General features: G+C 37.5%; 1 protein-coding gene across 6 annotated transcripts in view; it reads left to right on the forward strand.

The window, feature by feature from the left end:
- The window catches only part of EXOC4 (exocyst complex component 4), a 738,285-nt gene that overhangs the window by 90,596 nt on the left and 629,077 nt on the right, over positions 1-18,612 (forward strand). For all 6 annotated transcript variants that reach the window (XR_011438236.1, XM_023640178.2, XM_005609413.4 and 3 more), the window contains exon 7: positions 8,162-8,336. Coding sequence is in view for 5 of the 6 variants with exons in the window: in XM_023640178.2 (XP_023495946.2) it covers positions 8,162-8,336 (175 nt within the window). In the remaining variant the exon portion in view is untranslated. The remainder of the gene's footprint in view (positions 1-8,161; positions 8,337-18,612) is intronic.

Genomic DNA, 18,612 nt, shown 5'->3' on the forward strand with positions numbered 1-18,612 from the left:
TAGAGCATAGTAGTGGGGAAATAAATATTCTCTGGTTATTGCCTTTGTCTGTCAGTGGGAAAATGCAGAACCCTGATATTAAGGTCTCAGCAGATAAGTGGTAGAACAGAACTGATTTTCTCCCTTGCCTGTGTGTCTTTGCTTCGTGACCAAGTAAGGCAGCTTCTTGGCTGCAGACATGGGTTTTCCAGCCAAATGACTAATTCAAGGCTCCCTGGATGTTAAATTTAGATTCAGATAGTCGTATCTCACCTTAAATATTGAACATTTTTCACAGCTTGATGATACAGCTTTATACCATAGACATTTCTTGCCTTGTGCAACTGTGACTGTTCCTTAACATTTTCTTCTTATTCTTCTGCCTTTTTTCATGGTGGCACTTGAAGATGAGATACATAGAGAAGGCTATGGGTAGGAAGTTAGAAGAAGATCTTGGGGCACAGGTAACATTTTACTTATAGCTATAGGAAGGCTATTTTCAAACCCTGCCAGATAAGTGGATGCGTGTTTACAGAACAAATACTTTCTTCATATTGACGCTTTTCTCGTTTTTTTTTTTTTTTAACATAAAATGGCTTTTATTGCAGTATTACTAGTGTTAGCTCTGAATGCATGTGTATTTCAGCTTGTAGCTATACTTCTTTTGGTTCTCATGTTTAGGTTGATAGGTTATCTTTTTGAGAAGGTAGTTTTATGTGAAGTATTTTTTATTGTGAGCTTCTAAAACCAGGAGGTTATAATCTATAAATTTCGTTTCTTACCGTTTGTTGTCTGTAATCAGACCTTTACTTCTGCCATCTGTTGGAGCTCAGTTTTTCCTTCTTTCATTCAAGAAATACTCGTTTATTGCCTATCACATGCCGAATATTGTGACACATACTAGAATATAGTAGTGAATCAGATACAGTTCTTAACCTCAACTAGTTTACGGTCTAGAGGGGGAGAGGCAGCGACTGGAGGAAAGGAGGCGAGTTTAGGGCTGTTTTAATAATCCAGGGAAGAGACGATATGACCGCATTAGCAGAGTAACAGTGGCAGTGGAGTAAGTAGTCCCATTTGAGAGATTGTCAAGAGGCAGAAGTAAAAGAAGTTGGCGATTGGTTGGATTTGAGGGAGGAAGGATGGAGGGATGATTTGTTGGGGCAATTGGTACCATTCACTGACATTGGGGACGTGGAGAAGTAGGTTTGGGGAGCAATATGCTGAGTTCTGTTGAAGACATGTTAAGTTTGAGGTCTCTAGCTCAGGGAAGTGATCTGGCCGGAAGCTGTTTGTGAGTCATCAGCAGGTGCATACGTGGTGATTGAGTTCACCTAGAGAGGGTGTGAGGATTGAGAAGAGTTCACAGCGTTTAAGGAACAGGCTGAGGAAGTGGTTCCTGAGAAGGAGCAGCCAGATAAGTGGCTGGAAAGCAGGAGAGTTCAGGGTTGTGGACCTGGTGGAAGGTAGTGTTTCAAGGAGTAAGTGCTCAGTAGAAACAAATGCTGCCCGTATTTCAATAAGGACTGAAGAGTGCCTCGTAGATTGAGACAAATGATTATTTGAGACTGTTGCAAGAGTTGGTTTAGTAGAGTACCAGGGTAAAAGCCAATTTGCGGTGAGAAGGTGGAGGCAGTATAGACAGTTCTGTTGACGCTCTTTCTAGCCTGGGTTTCCTTAGCATTGTACAGTACTGATATCTTTTTGGCCTTTTTTTCCCTTAAATTACTTCCTTTTTTTCCAACACCCCTAAAAAGGGGCGTTACACATCCTAAAAAGGGACGTTCTCCAAAATTGAGTCCTTCGTTCTCTCCTTATCTTTTAGTTTTCTTGTCTATAAAATGGAGATTAAAGTAGTACCCTCCTCACAGGGTTGTTCCAGGCATTAAATGAAATAATCCAGGTAAAGCACTTCACATAGTGCCTAGTACGTATGTTGTAATCAATGTGGCAGTTGTTGACATAGCAGTGTTTGTTATAGTCCTTGTCGCTGTCGTCATGATCCTCGTCATCTTCCATCAGCCTTATTGTTTTCCTCCATCATGACAGCTTAAGGTGCCAGCTGCATGCAGAGGATCCCAGGTTGGTGTCTCTAATCCTAGCCTTGTCCTAATACTGCCGCCCTCCTCTGTTCATTCTTTTGCTCCTGAACTCTGTCACCCACAACATTTGACTGAGTGTTTTCTCCATTCTGAGAAGCATAAAACAGGGACTGAGTCCTCACTTTCTGGCCCAGGAAGCCATGCGCGTCAGTATTTTGTCACTTCTCTCAGGGCATTGTGATCGTCTGGTTTTGTTTGGAGGGATTGTAGAATCACAGAGGAATCAAGAATTGGCTCTTCTGTGAATTAGGCCTCTTTTAGTTATAAGTGACAGAAACCCAACTCCAACTACCTTAATTATAGAGGGAGTTTTATTGGAATGATACTGGTGCATCTTATAGAATATAAGCAAGACTCTACTAACCAAGCTGAGGGAAGGACAGAGATGCAGCTGGGCCGTGGGAATATCAGTGGTGTCTCTCATCTCTCCCTTTCTTCCCCCTCTAGATGGAAACTGTTAAAGGTACAGAAAACAACTTACTGTTGTTTTGAGTTTGCTTTTTTATTAGTATACTTTCACATACATTTTTGCATTTAATTCTCACAATTTGTTATTAGGAAATTATAGTTGAGGAAACCTATCTTTGAAGAACCTGAGATTTCATACAGGCCCGTGACGTATTGAAAGTCCCATGGCTATTCTGTAGAGAGCTGGTGTCAAGTCTGGGTTTCTAATGCCAGTCCTTTCTACTGGCATTTATACCACGTTGCCATTCCAGGATTAATATTTTCTGTCACCAACTGTGATGTTGTATTGCATATTGTTGCATACTATTTTGTGACTCTAGAAATAACGTGTGTGTGTTATTTTCCTCTGAAGGGTGGAAATTGCAATTAATTGAAATTCTAATGCTAAGGTTCTTAGGCTTATTCTTAAAAGAGGCCTATTCTTATTTAATTCCATTTACGGAATCTCTAGTAATTTAATGATTGGCCTGCTCTTTTGTCTTTTAGATCAGTGGTAAAAACCTTGATCCTAACAGGATTTAAGCAAGTGGGCTAACTGAATGTAATGTTTTATTTCTTCTTTTTATTTTTTTAATATTTTGTGGTAGGAGTGGAGTAGGGAATGATGTTAGTGGGGCTTTGTGTGTTTAGGTCATCTTGAGTGTGTCTGCAGCTGAAGGCGAACATTTGTTTTCTCAATCTAGTATTGTGTGGGCTGTTGGAGAGTGTATATGAATATTAACATATTTCAGTTTATTTCTGGTAGCTTTAAATTGGGCCAGACTGGTGCCCTTTTATGTCCTATTTATGTGAGTGATTCCTAATCTCTTTGATTCTTCGATGCATCAGGAGAAAGTCGTCTTTTTTTTTCCTTTTTCTTTTTTCAGAGTGCATATGTTGATGAAGAATGGTATGCTTTTGCAAAGTGTGTGATTGACTTTGGTTTCTTTTTCCTTATTAACCATTCACTCCTCATCCCACTGCTGAGTTCAGCTTCCAGTGCTCCTCTGAAACCCTTCTTGCTAAGGTCACTGAGGCCTGTGAGTTGTAAATTTCTGTCTTTACCTTATGTGACCTCTGTGTAGCCTTGATTATGTTGATATTCTCTTCTTCTTTGTCTTCTAAAATTTTCCTTCCTGGCTTCCTTCTTCCTCCTAGCTACTTCCTAATCATCTTTTCAGTGCTGCTGTTTCGGGGAGCGTTGGCTCTGGACTTGCTTGCTTTTCTTGCTCTGCATATCATCCCTGAGTGATCTCATCCTCTCAAATGTTTATCACTTTTTAAATGTCCAATATCAGTCTCTCTCTTGAGTTTCAGACTTGCATATCCAAGTACCTAACACCTAAAACTTTACAGGTCCAGATCCAAACCCAACACCTCTGCTTCCAAATTTCTATCTTTAATTCTCTCTCTCTCTCAGGAAAGGTAACCATGGTATTCAGAGTTGCTCCACCCAGAAACCCAGACAAAGGGATCCTGAACTATCCTCTCTCATTAATGTGGTACCGTTACCTCAACTCGTTCTGTCCATTTTTTGCTTTGATCTTCCAGCACTTTTGTGAGGCTTCTAGAACAGGTTTTAATTAATACTTCCATTTTACAGATGGGAACACTTGGAGAAGTTGTACTTTTTCGTGATTAAATGGCTAGGAATTATCAATGCTGGGAAAGAATATGAATTTGTTGTTTCTAACAGGTTACTTATATAAGAAGGAAAGACAAACCAACAAAACCAAGGGAACCAAAAGAGAAAAGCTAATGTCCTCCTGGTAGTAAGATTCCCAAGGAAGCAGCTTTCATCGTACTTCACTTTGAGACAATCAGCTTCCTTTTTTCACTGTTCTGTATATTTTCTCTTTACTGCAGGGAATATGTTGGGTTCTGATTGTCTTCACTCAGAGCCACAACTGATTTCTTTTTTTAAACAGATAACATTCACATACTACACAATTCACCCATTGAAAGTATACAATTGAGTGATTTTTATTATATTCACACTACTCTGTGTTTCCGTAACATTTTTGTCCCCCCGTAGAACAAACCCCATATGCTTTAGTAGTCAAGTCTCACCCACCTAAGTAACCGCTAATATATTTTCTGTCTCTATAATTTGCCTTTTATGGATATTTCGTATGAATAGAATCATGCAATATGTAGTCTTCTGTGACTTTATTCACCTAGCATAATGCTGTCAAGGTTCATCCATGTTGTAGCATGTATCAGTACTTCATTCCCTTTTATAGCCAAGTAATATTCTATTGTATGAATATACCACATTTTGTTTGTCCATTCATCAGGTGATGAACATTTGGATTATTTCTACTTTTACAATTTTACTATTTTATTATTAGGAATAATGCTGCTCTGAGCATTTGTGTACAAGTTTTTGTGCCTGTGTATGTTTTCATTTCTCTTGGGTATATACCTAGGAATGGAATTGCTGGGTCCATATGGTGACTCTATGTTTAATGTTTTGAGAAACTGCCAAACCATTTTCAAAAGCAGCTGTACCATTTTACATTCCTACCAGCACTGTATGAGAGTTCCACTTTCTCTACATCCTCACCAACACTTTTTATTGTCTTTTTGATTATAGCCATCCTGGTGGGTTGAAATGGTATGTCATGGTTTTGATTTGCATTTCTCTGATGGCTAATGATATTGTGCATCTTTTTTTTTTTAAAGATTTTATTTTTCATTTTTCTCCTCAAAGCCTCCCGGTACATAGTTGTATATTTTTAGCTGTGGGTTCTAGTTGTGGCATGTGGGATGCCACCTCAGCATGGCCTGATGAGTGGTGCCATGTCCGCGTCCAGGATCCGAACTGGCGAAACCCTGGGCCACCGAAGCTGGAGCACGTGCACTTAACCACTTGGCCACGGGGCCGGCCCCCTCATATTGTGCATCTTTTGTTTGCTTATTGGTCATTCATATATCTTTTTTGGAGAAATGTATATTCAAATCCTTTGTCCATTTAAAAATTGTCTTTTTATTATGAGTTGTAAGAAATCTTGCGACATTCTAGATACAAATCCTTTATCAGATAAATGATTTGCAAATATTTCCTCCCATTTTGTGGGTTGTCTTTTCACTTTCTTGGTGGTGTCATTAGTGGCACAAAAGTTTTTAATTCTGATGTCGGAGCTGAGGGTTTTATTAACATTGCCATGACTGTGCTGTGGTAAGGCAAAGGAGAACCTCCCTCTCTGACATGGGCGGATGTTTCAAAGAAGGCAGAGCTGCAAGTAGAATCTTTCCACTTCTGGCCTGTCTCTTCTCTCTTCTTTCTTCCCCCTATAGCCTGTCTTGTGCCTATGATGGTCACACTACAACGGGTATGTCTTGGCCTTGATCCCCTAGGAGTGACACAAGCTGGCTGTGTGTCAGCGCTTTATCAAAGGATTGCTATTTCCATGATGTTAATAGATACCATGGATCTCATCTTACACTTCATTTCCCACTAGGAGCCAGACAGCAGCACCCCTCCATTCTGAGCACCCATTTATCTTCCAGTGTTTTCTGCTTTATTGCTGGTTTGTAGGCCTGTACCTAGAACTTCATGTCATTGATAGGCTGGACACCAGTGTCCTTCAGGCTTCTGAATGGCATGGATCAATATGATTTCAAAAAATGTTGGGGTATAACATAAGGTTATTAAGTTTTAATTTTTTCAACTAAGGACATTTGACAATATAACTGCCAGAGAAAATAACTGAAATTTTCCTATCAAGAGAGTACCCTAAATATCAAATTAAATAAATTTACCTTTGTGAAAAGTAAATGGTATATGGTCCTATTTTTCTTATTTTGCTAACTACCACTGAAAAATACATTATGGTCTGTGCACTGATATTTGGGAACTACAGGCTTACATACTTAGCATAAATCCTTATTTGAAAAGTAGAACCTTCACACTTAATCAGATATTTACTGTGTATGATGCCAGTTACCAGTTTATACAGATTATTTTTCTGCACTGAGTTAGTTATTTTGGCTCTTATGTTAGATACATCTTCCTGAACTTTGTACCTCTCTCTGCTGATATTTCAGTAGTTCTCCAATAACATAGATGAGAAAGAAGAATTCTTTTAGGTGTATATGAGTATAAATATGAATTGAGCTTTGAGAGATTGAAAAAATCATCATTCAAAAAGTAGAATAGCTCCTATTTATAAATACAATGTGTAATTTCTGGATTATGTATATTCTAGACTAGGAGTACAACATAAATTTTTATTGATTCTGTCTCATCTAAATTAAAATGTCAAGTAGATGTTAGGGTTTTATCATAAGGTGGTTATTGGCTGTCACATTGGCACATTAATTATAGTAATTGGGTAGTAAAGAAGCCATAGTAATACATAATATGCTATATGTTCTGATGAGATTGTAGTTGTAACCTCTTATTTGTGGTAATAAAATTTTGTTAATTGACACTGCTGACAAGCCCTTTGCTTTCCTTTCCTACTTTCCAGGTTGGTTTATAAGTCTGCTTAGGAACTATGAACTGAGAGCCGTACAATATACAAAAAAGATCACATTCCAAAATTTTCTGTTCTCATTCATGGTATACACGTTAGCTTCATTCAGTAAATATTTGCTGATCACTGTTCTCAGTGCTCCCCAGTGTACCGAGGTGTATAAGGCAGTGCCTGCCCTGAAAGAGTAATAGTGGAGAAGGGAGGTCAAATGTCTATATAAACATAAATGTGACCCACATTTATTGAGTCATGTATGTGAGCCACAAGTGGTACGTTGCTTAAAAGTGGGATAGAATACTATACAAGTTCAGAGGAGGAAAGGCTGATTCCAGGCTTGGGAGATCAGTGAAGCTGTAAGGCTCAGTGATAGAGGAATTACTTTGCATCCGTGACCTGAAGCTCCGAGCTCTCTCTAAACATACATCTACATTTTAGAACTATGGTGAGGGGTAGGTGGCTAAATGCACTGACATGGAACCTTTTGTTCTAGGCCCAGCTGCCTTGCGACCTCATTTTGTGTCCTTGACTATATAAAATTGATGTAATAATATGTGTCCAGCATCTCTCACTATGAAAAATGAAATAATGTGCTGCTCCCTGTGGTGAAAATCAGATTGCTTGGCAGGTGTGTATTTTTTTTTCAGGCAACTTAGGCTATACATTTGAATGGTAGTAAGTGCAGCTTTCTATGACTAAAGGGGTTAGTATACTTACCAAAGTGCCCAATTTATTGCTAGAGAATAGCATATTCTCTGTGACATCTGAACTGTTGTCTGAAAAATTGCCTGAATTCCTTAGAGAAACTGCCTGTATGAATACAGAGTACTAGTATAGTGATCACTGAAATATATTAAAAAGGAAACAAATGCTTAGTGAGCTGCTACTGCTGGTTTGGGGCCTTTACAATTGGTTTTTAAATTCTTACATCATCTCCATTTTATGGCAGAGGAGACTGAGGCTTAGATAAATTTTCAGAAGTTGCGTAGATCGTACAACTGTTCGGAATCAAATCTGTTGAAGTCTATGTTGGGCTCTTTACATGGTAGTCTGGTACTTCACTTTAGTTTCATGTTTTTCTTGCAGTCCGGTGTAAATTGTCTTTGCGTGTGTTTGTGTGTGTAAATGCTGTGTTATACTTGTTTTTATCACTAGGTTACTTCTAGAACTGCTGGAGTTGCTATTTGACAAGTTTAATGCTGTAGCCACTGCACACTCTGTGGTCCTGGGATACCTGCAAGACACTGTCGTGATTCCACAGACTCAGCAGGAAGATGTCAAATTGTATGACATGGCGGACGTGTGGGTGAAGATCCAAGATGTTCTGCAGGTAAGGTCCTTTTTTAAAGGGTGCCACCTTGATTCAGAATAACAGATTAAAGCAAAACAAAAAGTTAGCCACCTAAAATATTCCATTAATCGTAAACAGAGCGCAAAAGTAATGTTTCTATTTAAAGGTGATGCTGCTGTCATGAACTTCTATCATCTCAAAAAAACCTTTTAACAGACTTTTTTCTGCCAGGCTTTAAAATTAGGAGGAGATATTCAATATGTAGCAATGGAAGATGCACAGTGTCTGGCTTTCTGTTGTAATGTACTTTACTTTACTGGAATTAGTCATATATTAAGGTAATCAATATTAAAATGTCCTTAAATGCTATTTCATAAACATATATGTAGCTTAACTTTATGACCATTTTCCTACAGTCACTCTTACATATATTGGGCTAAATGACAGGTTAAGAGGTTCTTTGAGAGATGAAAATCTGTAAGGTAGAAACGTATCACTTTGATTGATTTATTGAAGATGGGAGAAATGATATTACCATTTGGTGTGATGCTGCAGAAATGGTATTTAGAAATTTTATTATATTTTCTCTCCATGTGCCAGGAAAATATATTCGATTTTGCCAGGTGAAAATCAGAAATACGATTAAGGGTTAGCTGAAGCAAATTTGACATAGCTAAATAGAAATGACTTGGTTAGACAGTACCTACTAATATGAAAAAATTAAGTATATGTAGGGAATTGAAAAATATAACTGTGTAGCAATGGAATTACTTGCAGGGCAAATAGGAGTCTTTTCAGGAAAAAATAAATCATGAATGTAAATTGTAGTCGTTTTTGAGAGTATAGGCATGCTCCTGGTGGACTGAATGATTGATTCTTGGTTATTCATTCATTAGACATATTTTCTTTGGTACAGTCTATGTGCTTTATTGATGACTGAATATAAAGAATATAGGTTGCAACTACATTCTCTGAGTTCCTTTCGCTGCTATGTCACTTACCAAGTGCCCATAGTAGGTGCTTGATGAATATTTGCATATGGAATAAAATATATTTCTTGGAAACTGGTTATTTAACATTTTGTATCTTGGTTTGCTAATCTGTCATGGGAATAACATGTGCTTATCAGGTTACGTGTTTATTTTAAGGTGAAATAAGATAATAGACTTTAAAGTTATTTTTTAAAAAAGTTAAAGTTAAGGACTTCTGGTTCTGGCCTTGATGAAGTTAACTCCTGCTGTAAGCAACTCTAAAAATGGATGGACTCAGGCAATTAGCACAGTCAGTTGAGAGAGAGCACATGAGGTGAGTTCCATATTCACTCCAGCTTCCTCTTTGGGGTCACTTTCCAAACTATGACACAGAGAAGTGAAGCCTAAACAGACAGCAGCAGACTCTCTAAGCAGAGGAAGCAGAGATCAGAGTTCAGGGATGCGGAAGCAGCTGGAATTTGTGGATTAGAATACTGGAGAAGAGGGAATTGCATAGAAAAGGATCCTCAGAAATCTGAAGGCCTGCCATCGAGCCTTTGGTCAAATATGAAGCTGCACACATGCAAGGCTTGGCAGAAAACAGCTACTGTGGGACTGTGAGCTAAATGGAAAATCCGAAAGTTGCCAAATGCTTGCAAATGTTGGAGTTCAAACTGGTCAGTGTGGGGAGAACTTGCTGACCATCCTGTGCTTTCATATGTGACCTCAGAAAAGTTATATCTTAGGAATAGGGCTGTTCTAGCCATAGAGTGAGGGTTACTCTAGATCTCACATAACAAAGCCCAAAACCAAGTCTCTACGGTATCAGCCTGATCTGCCCATAAATTAACTGCCTGCCAGAACAAAGCTCACTCTAAAGTAAGACGATATAATCCATGTTCTCAATAATGAAGCTTCTACTGTGTCCAGCATATGATTAGTATTTTTTTCCCTTTTTAAATGACTTTTCCTCTCTCTTTTTTTATTAAAATAACATTGGTTTATAACAGAGCATACAATCATTATACTTGTGAAAAATGAGAAAAATGTGACTTATGACTGGGCTTAAAAAAAGTTGATAGAAATTGATATCTGAAATGAAAAATTCACCGGGTGGATTTGGCAGCTGATTGCATGCTGTAAAAGAAAGGATCAGAGAACTTGAAGATAAATCAGTTGAAACTAAGCCAATTGAAGCACAGGGAGAAAATAGACAGAAAAGAAAAATGAATAAAACCATAGTGTTCTGAGGGGCAGTGTCATGCAATCTAACATTTGTGTAGTTGCAGGTAGAGAAGGAGACGGGAGAGAGAGATTAGGGCAGAAAATTTTTGGAAGAAATAATGACCAAAAAATTATTAAATTTTTTTTTTAAAATCAAGACCCGCAGATCTAAGAAGTGCAATGAATTCCAACCAAGATTAACATAAAGAAAACCAGTACCTAGATAAATCATCAGGTTGCCAAAAAACAGTGAAAAAAATCTTAGAGAGCCAGAGGAGAAAAGACACATTCCCTACAGGGAAACAATGATAAAATTTCCCCTAACTTCTCATCAGAAACAATGCAAGTTAGAAATCAATGGATGTCACCTTGAAAGTACTGAAAAATACAAAAATTGTCAATCTAGAATTTTATATCCATTGAAAATATCCTTTGAAATGAAGGTAAAATAGAGACATTTTCAGATTAACTAAAGCTGAGAGAATTTGTCACCACTAGACCTACACTTCAAGAAATGTTACAGGAAGTTTTTCAAGCTAAAGGAAAATAATACCAGATGGTAACTCATCTACAGGAAAATATAAAGAGGGATAGAGGTGGTGAATATGTGGGCAAAAATAAAATACACTTTTCTCATTTTTAAATTTCTTTTAATGGAAAAACAATAATATATGTGTTTATTTTATAGTATATTTAGAAGTAGAATGTATGACAGTAATTGTGCAAAGTGGGAGTCAGGTAAATGAAACCGTCCTGTTGTAAGTTTCTTACATTATGCATGAAGAGATATGAGGTTTAAGGTAAACTTTAGTAGGTTAAGGATGCATATTTTAATCCCTAGAGCAAACAAAATTGTAAAATAGATATATACCTAAAAAGCTAGTAAAGGGCATAAAATTGAACATTGAATAAATATTTGATTAATCCAAAAGAAGCAGGAAAGGAAGAAAAAAGAACAAAGAAGAAAGAAAAGACAAAGAAGAAAGCAAAAATAGGATGAACAGAAAACAAATATCAGGATGTTAGACTTATTCCAACCATATAAATAATTACATTAAATGTAGTTGGACTAAACACTAATTAAAAGGCAGAGATTGTCAGACTAGTTAAAAAAAAAAGACTGAACCATGCTGTTTATGAGAGATGCATTTTATGTTATTTTTTTATATTTAAATGATTTCAAACTTTTAGAAAGGTTGTAAGGCTAAGAATAGTACAAAGAGCACACAGAGAGCTCTTTATTCAACTCAGCTGTTAGCATTTTGCCATTTATTAATCGTTTTATCTATGTTCATATGTATGTGTGTATCAATACACACACAAATATTTTTTCCTAAAGAATTAGTAAAGTTATCTAATCTGTCAGTATTCTAGCTTTGTCACTTGACCCGGCAATGACCTATATAGCAGAGTTTTTTGCCCCTCTAGTAGAGAATCCAGTCTAGGGTTAGATGTTGGATTTACTTTTCATGTCTCTTTAGTTTCTTTTCAGCTTCAACATTCCCATAGTCTTTCTTTACCTTTTATAACAGTGGCATTTTGAAGAATATATTATCATCTTTTAATGCAAGTTTTTCATTTTGTTTTTAAGAAATACACTTTAAATATAAAGGTGTGGATAGATTAAAAGTATATGAATAGAAAGAGATATGCCATAAGATACTAATAAAAAATAATTTGTATTATGCAAACATTGGACACTATTAGAATATGTAATACTATCAAATGGTATTATTTGTATCATAGTACATATGACATTTAAAACTTGAATACATCAAGCCCTAGAAGTATGCTATGGATTGTGTAAACCTACTCTCACAAGGTTATTAAATACTTTATGAATAAGTTTTTATGATCTCTGATATTTGACCAACTTAGACTAATGTTCTAAATTCAAAACTTTTAAGTCTATTAGGGTTGTATTTATAATACTATCATGAAGAATTAATTATGATTATGAACAAAGTAGGATATTGTGCCATACTTAGCTCTATTTATTTTGTTTGTCAAAAATATATTTACTATACTTTTGAAAACAAAACCTATTATCTCATATTAAAAATGTTTATAATTAAGAAACTTTAAGTTCCTTAAACTTTAGTTTCCATCATATAGTAACAGCTAAAATGTAAACATGATTAAAAATATATGTCTCTGGCTTATAAATGAGTGATACCTTTCATACATGTTGTTTCAGATGAGTGATTTGGGAATCCTATCTTCATATTATGGAATGACTTATTCATTTGTTTGTTTATTTAAACAACTTTATTGAGATAAAATTTACATGGCATAAGATTCACTCCTTTAAAGTATAGATTTTAATGATTTTTAGTATATTCATGGAGTTATACAACCTTCACCGTCATATAATATTAGAATGTTTTTGTCACCCTAAAAAGAAACTTTGTTAGCACTCACTTCCCATTCCCCACTGTCTTCACCCCCAAGATGTGTTTAAGACACTAAATAAGGCAATTTGTGTGTTGTATCTCTCAGTAACTTGTAGTCCCTAAATCATACACTTGGCAACACTATTGCTTTTTCATGTTACTGCCTATGTATATCATTGGCATAAGCTGTTTGACACAGAAAGAACAGAAAACTAAAGCTGATCTTATAATACAAGATGAGAGGTCTAACATAGAAATAACATTTCATTTCATGTATCATGTTTAATTGGTTTGAGTTCAAGGTATGACAGTGTTCTTTATTTTTTTCCTTTCTCTTCCTCCTTTTTTCTCTCCCTCTTACCTATCTACTTTTCTGCCCCCATCTTTTGTTTTCTTAGATATATTTTGGAAGAATGACCTTAGTCATGACTTGAGATTCTTTCTTAACTATCTATTCTACTCATCTTTATTAATTCACAGATTCGAGGATAAAGCATTTTTGAATGAGGTTCATCTAAATGTTTTAAATTATTATATAGTAGAAATTGTTTACACAACTTTTAAATTGTTTTTAGTTTCCTATAGTTTATTTCCTTAAAAAATTAGGTTATAAATTGCTGGGTAATATTGGCTATACATCCATCAATAAACTGGATATGCAGTGACACAGATACGCAAATGAACTAATGTTGCTAAACGGAAGAACAGTAGTTGGCATGTGTCATATAATCATTCTGAAACATGTGGAATGGGCCAAGAAGGGTTTTCCAGGTTGACGATCAGCTGATTTTGGAGGATTCACAGAGGTAGAGGAGATGGGAATGGCACTCCAGGTAGCTGGAATGGCAAGTGAGATGATATTGGTAAGTGGCACAGAAGGAATGAATGAAAAGGATATTCAGGAATAAGTAAGGAGAAGAATGATTTAGTTGTTACTGAGGGTTTATTTGCTGGACTAGAAGATAAGTTTGGAGAGGTAGATTTGAGTGCAGGTTGTGGAGGGCCTTTAGTGTTACCTAAGGAGGTTTGTGATTTTTCTTTAGACTGAAGCTGGTGACGGAAATCTAATGATTTATGAAGCTGGGTATGCATTAGATTTACCTAGGGATTGATTCCTAGACCTTTTGAATGAGAATCATTGAATAAGGATAATGTGTTCTTTTTTTTTTTTTAGCTCCTAAGGTGATTCTGATATATTTGTTTAGGATCCTGTAATTGCGAGCCGTTGCTTTGGGTCAGTGGTTCTTAAAGTATGTTTCCTGGAGCAGCAGCATCAGTGTTACCTGGGAACATTAAAAATGCATATTTTTATCCCTATATCAGACATATGGAATCAGAAACTCTAGGGGTGGCGCTGTACAATCTGAAGGGTTTTAACAAGCCCTTCAGGTGATTCGTGTGCACGGTTTTATTTGAAGACCTTTGTTTTAGGTAATATTGGACCGTTGGGGATTTTGGTTGGGGTGTGATGAGATGGAGGAGGATTAACGTGGTAGCAGTGGAAAGGGCTGAGTGGAGAGGCTGGAGACTAAGACAGGGAAACTGTTTTATAGGGCAATGGCAAGTCTGTGGATTATGTTACTTGAGGTGTCGTCTAATAGTGAAATAAACAAGACAGGCTTTCATGGGGCATGGTAAAGAAATACGAAGAAGAGAGAAGGATTTGTAAATCTTTCGGGAGTTTTTTAGGAAATCTGTAAAACCATGTAGTCGACCCGTCAGCCTGGTTTCCAGTATGACAGATACTTTAATGATGGTTTAGTGTTAAGTTCCTGGGGCCAACTACATGCCAGGTATTGGGATTAAAGATGAACACAAGATAGAGAGCTCGCTCTGGTGAAGTGAGGGAGAGCCTACAATAGTGTATGTTTTCTACTAAATTCAGTGTAGCCGTTTGGCAGGAGAATGTTTGCCAACATGGAGGGTTTAGAAAAGAAGACTTTTGGTTTAAGCTTCCATGTAGAGTTTTATGCATAAGGCCAATTAAGTTTTCATGTACTTGTTGGTGGCATGCTCTTTAGGCTGAAATCATTCCTGGAGAACAAAATAATTGAGAAGAACAATAGACACCTGCTGTTAAGTATGTACCAGCATGAATGAGGTGATGGATCATGGGATGAATGGAGTTACATTTCAGTGTTTCTTTGAATGGAGTTCTTTTGAATTTCAGTTTCTTGCTGAAAAATTGAAATACGCTTTTGTTTAATAAATCTTGGAAAGCTAAATAATTGTTGATCCTTTAAAGACTTCAGCAGTTTTTCTCCACTGGAACCTGGGCTTTCCCTGGCAGGCGGGATCCATCCCGTAGTTGGCAGGCTCATTTGTCTCGGCATGTTTGTGTCTGGAGACGCCTTGTGAGAAGATAGGGCTGTAGCTATCAGAGTAACAGGGTGTCAGAGTTTTCTCTTGGTGTCAGTCCTGTGACCACACACCGTTGCACTCTTTTTTCAATTTTATACTCTTTTTGAAACCGTGATAATAGAAATACATGTTTTTGCCCTTCTGAGCAGCAGCAGCACCTTCCAAAATGTCACCTGTTTGGTGACATGCCTGTCATACTGTTGGCTGCACATTTTGAAGTGTATAAGAGTGAGGTACACTAGAAGCACAAAATATTCTATTTCTTCTGGAATTCCACGTAACAGAAGAAATAAAAGGATCACTTTGAACAAACACATCCTTCAGGCTTTATGATTATGAAAAGAATCTCATTTTTTCATAGCTCATTGCAAAGCAAAACTGCCTATTTAGCCACTATTGGCTTAAATGTGTAATCCCTTACTGGCCTAGGCAGTGTTTTACAGATGGAGGCAATGGATTCTAATTACACTGTTTACCACGGATGGTGACACCCAGAACAAGTTGCTTCACTTTTTAGTGCCTTGATCTCTTTTTCAGGAGGTTACCAGAGACAGAATGTAAAATCATTTTACTTTTGTTAACTGCTACGTAAATGTCTAAATAGTGATAAAATTAACCTCCTGCAGAGAGAACTTGAAACTTGCTGTCAGGTAAGAAAATCCACAAATCTTTTTGGTACTGATGTGTGACCTGAAGAGGTTTTTCAAGGAGACAGTTGTAATTTCTATTTTGAATCCAGGTCTGAAACTAGGTTATTCTTAGGTTTTATTTCATTTGATATTTTGATTAGCTGAGAATTCCATATCTTAAAGTAAAACTAGCTTTTTTCAGTATTCCAGGCCAGATAACTTTTTATTTTTTGCTGAGGAATATTAGCCCTAAGCTAACATCTGTGCCAGTCTTCTACTCTGTATGTGGGTCACTGCTAGCATGGCTCATCAGTGGTGTAGGTCCATGTCCTGGATCCGAACTCGCGAACCCGGGCCACTGAAGTGGAGCGTGCTGAACTTAACCAGTGGGCCATGGGGTCAGCCCTGCCAGATAACTTTTGAGATTATTTTTGCAGAAATAGTTTTTCTTCATTTCTTAACCTTTAAAACTTTTTGAAGGCCTTTCTTTCAGGTAGTGTATTAAGGTTGTGTTGTTGGCCAGACCATTGAATCCCCAGAAAGGTGCTCACTTCTAGGATTTTTGTTCCATCTTGTCAGTAGATAGCATGCTGCTCAGTGAACAGAATTAAGTTAACATTTGAGAGTTAAAGTAGAAATCTTCTAAAGTGGAGTCAGCTTTTGTAGCACCAGGACTCTCCCCTGTGTTGTTTAACGTTCCCTAACTGTGCTTAAAGTGGGAACTGATGAGCAGCTCAGGAGGTCCCTCTGGCTCCCAGTACAGATGTGGCAGATACCCAGGTCAAAGTGCTAAAGTGTCTAAGCCCTGGTGAAACCTTGAGGTAAATGTCATGGAAATCTTAATACACTGGGCCAAACTTTACACTATAGTAGCTTGGTGGTGGATACCTCAGAATAGGTAGTTCTAGTGGGATGTCTGCTCTCCTTAAATTCCTAGTTACCCAGAATGGGTCTGCTTGGGCCTGATTAGATCTTGGTCCAGCGGACCCAAGGGTAGAAACGAGAGGTCTTCCTTTCAACCCACCACCTCCAAAGCTTATCTCTTTGTCTGGTATTGCCTGAGATTTTAGAGGATGGACAATTAAAAGCCAAGTGCCCTTTAGACTTGTACTGCTACTGATAACTTAAGCGTCCTTTTGAAAGCTGTGTGCTCATCAAGGTTTGGTGTACCTGGGCCAAAGCAAGGGGGTTGCTAGCAAGCAAGAGGCCATGATAAATGGTGGTGATTAATGATGATAGAGGTGAAACAGTGTGATGTAGAGAGTGTGATGTATAATGATACTTCATTATACAATTTGAGTGAGATTAAAACAACTGACATGGCCTTTACTGCCATTATTCTTGCCTACCAGAGAAGATTTTAGAGCAACAATAATTTTATTTTCCTGAATTGGTAATATGTTTTTGGTAAATTTTTAATTAATAATACTTTTTTTTTTTAAAGATTTTATTTTTTCCTTTTTCTCCCCAAAGCCCCCCGGTACATAGTTGTATATTCTTCGTTGTGGGTCCTTCTAGTTGTGGCATGTGGGATGCTGCCTCAGCGTGGTTTGATGAGCAGTGCCATGTCCGCGCCCAGGATTTGAACCAACGAAACACTGGGCCGCTTGCAGCGGAGCGCGTGAACTTAACCAGTCGGCCACGGGGCCAGCCCCAATAATACTTTTTTTTATAATTTCTTTTTCTTAAACCTATTCTCATTGTGGAAATAATTTGCGAGTATGCTTAAATTACTGAATATAGTGATGGTCCTTTTGGTTTGCCTGCTGCTGCGTACCAAATTACTCAGAAGCTTAGTAGCTTAAGACAACAGCCATTTTCTTTGCTCACAGTTTTGTGAATCAAGGATTCAGTCAGGGCTCAGCTGGGCGGTGCTTCTACTATCATTCACTTGACTGCTTCAGCTAAAGGCTGTGCTGGGTTAGAAGGTCCAAGAAGGCTTCTCGATGTGGCTTCTCTCTCCCCATAGGACCTCGCAGCTTGGGGTCTCAGCGTAGTTGGATTTCTCACCTGACAGCTGGCTTGTAATAGGGAGCATTCTAAAAGGCGAAGGCGGAGGCTGGTCTCTCTTAAGGCCCAGCCTTGAACATTCCATGCTGTTAGATCTGCCGCATTCTGTTGGTCAAAAGGGCAGCCTGGATTCAAGTGGAGGGAAAGTAGAGTCCATTCAGTTGGAAGAGTGGCAAAGAATTTGTGGCAGTCTTCACTGGACCACAGCATTGTAGGGCTTCTAAGTTTGCTTTTCTAGAATAATCTACCCGAGTCAGACACTAGCATGAGATTATTGTTGCTGGGTCTTTGTCACAAGATAAAGGCCAACATTTTGTTCTTGCGCACTGCTGTTAATTGGTTAGAAATATTTAAATGATTACCAGGCTCAGTAAATTTTACCAGTTTGATCATATTAAAACAAAGACCTTTCAAGATGCATTTAGAAAAATGCAGGTCTTTCACAGAATTGCTTTGTTCAAGTGAGTTTATGAAAATTCTTACAGTAATTATACTTTGTCACTTTAGACTCAAGCACTAAAATGATTTCTTACATCTTATTAATCCCTCTGACCTTTCTGTTTTTACCATAGCATGTTGTCCCCATTTTGGAGACAGAGAAACTGATATAAGATTTAAATCATGTTTTTATCATGAAAGGGTCAAATGTAGAACTTGGCTTGCCCTGGCTTTCTTTTTCAATTTTTAAGTCAGTGATTTACAAGCCTACCTTGGGTTATACTTTGGC

Source organism: Equus caballus, chromosome 4 (genome assembly GCF_041296265.1).
Source record: "Equus caballus isolate H_3958 breed thoroughbred chromosome 4, TB-T2T, whole genome shotgun sequence".
NCBI classification, from domain to species: domain Eukaryota; kingdom Metazoa; phylum Chordata; class Mammalia; order Perissodactyla; family Equidae; genus Equus; species Equus caballus.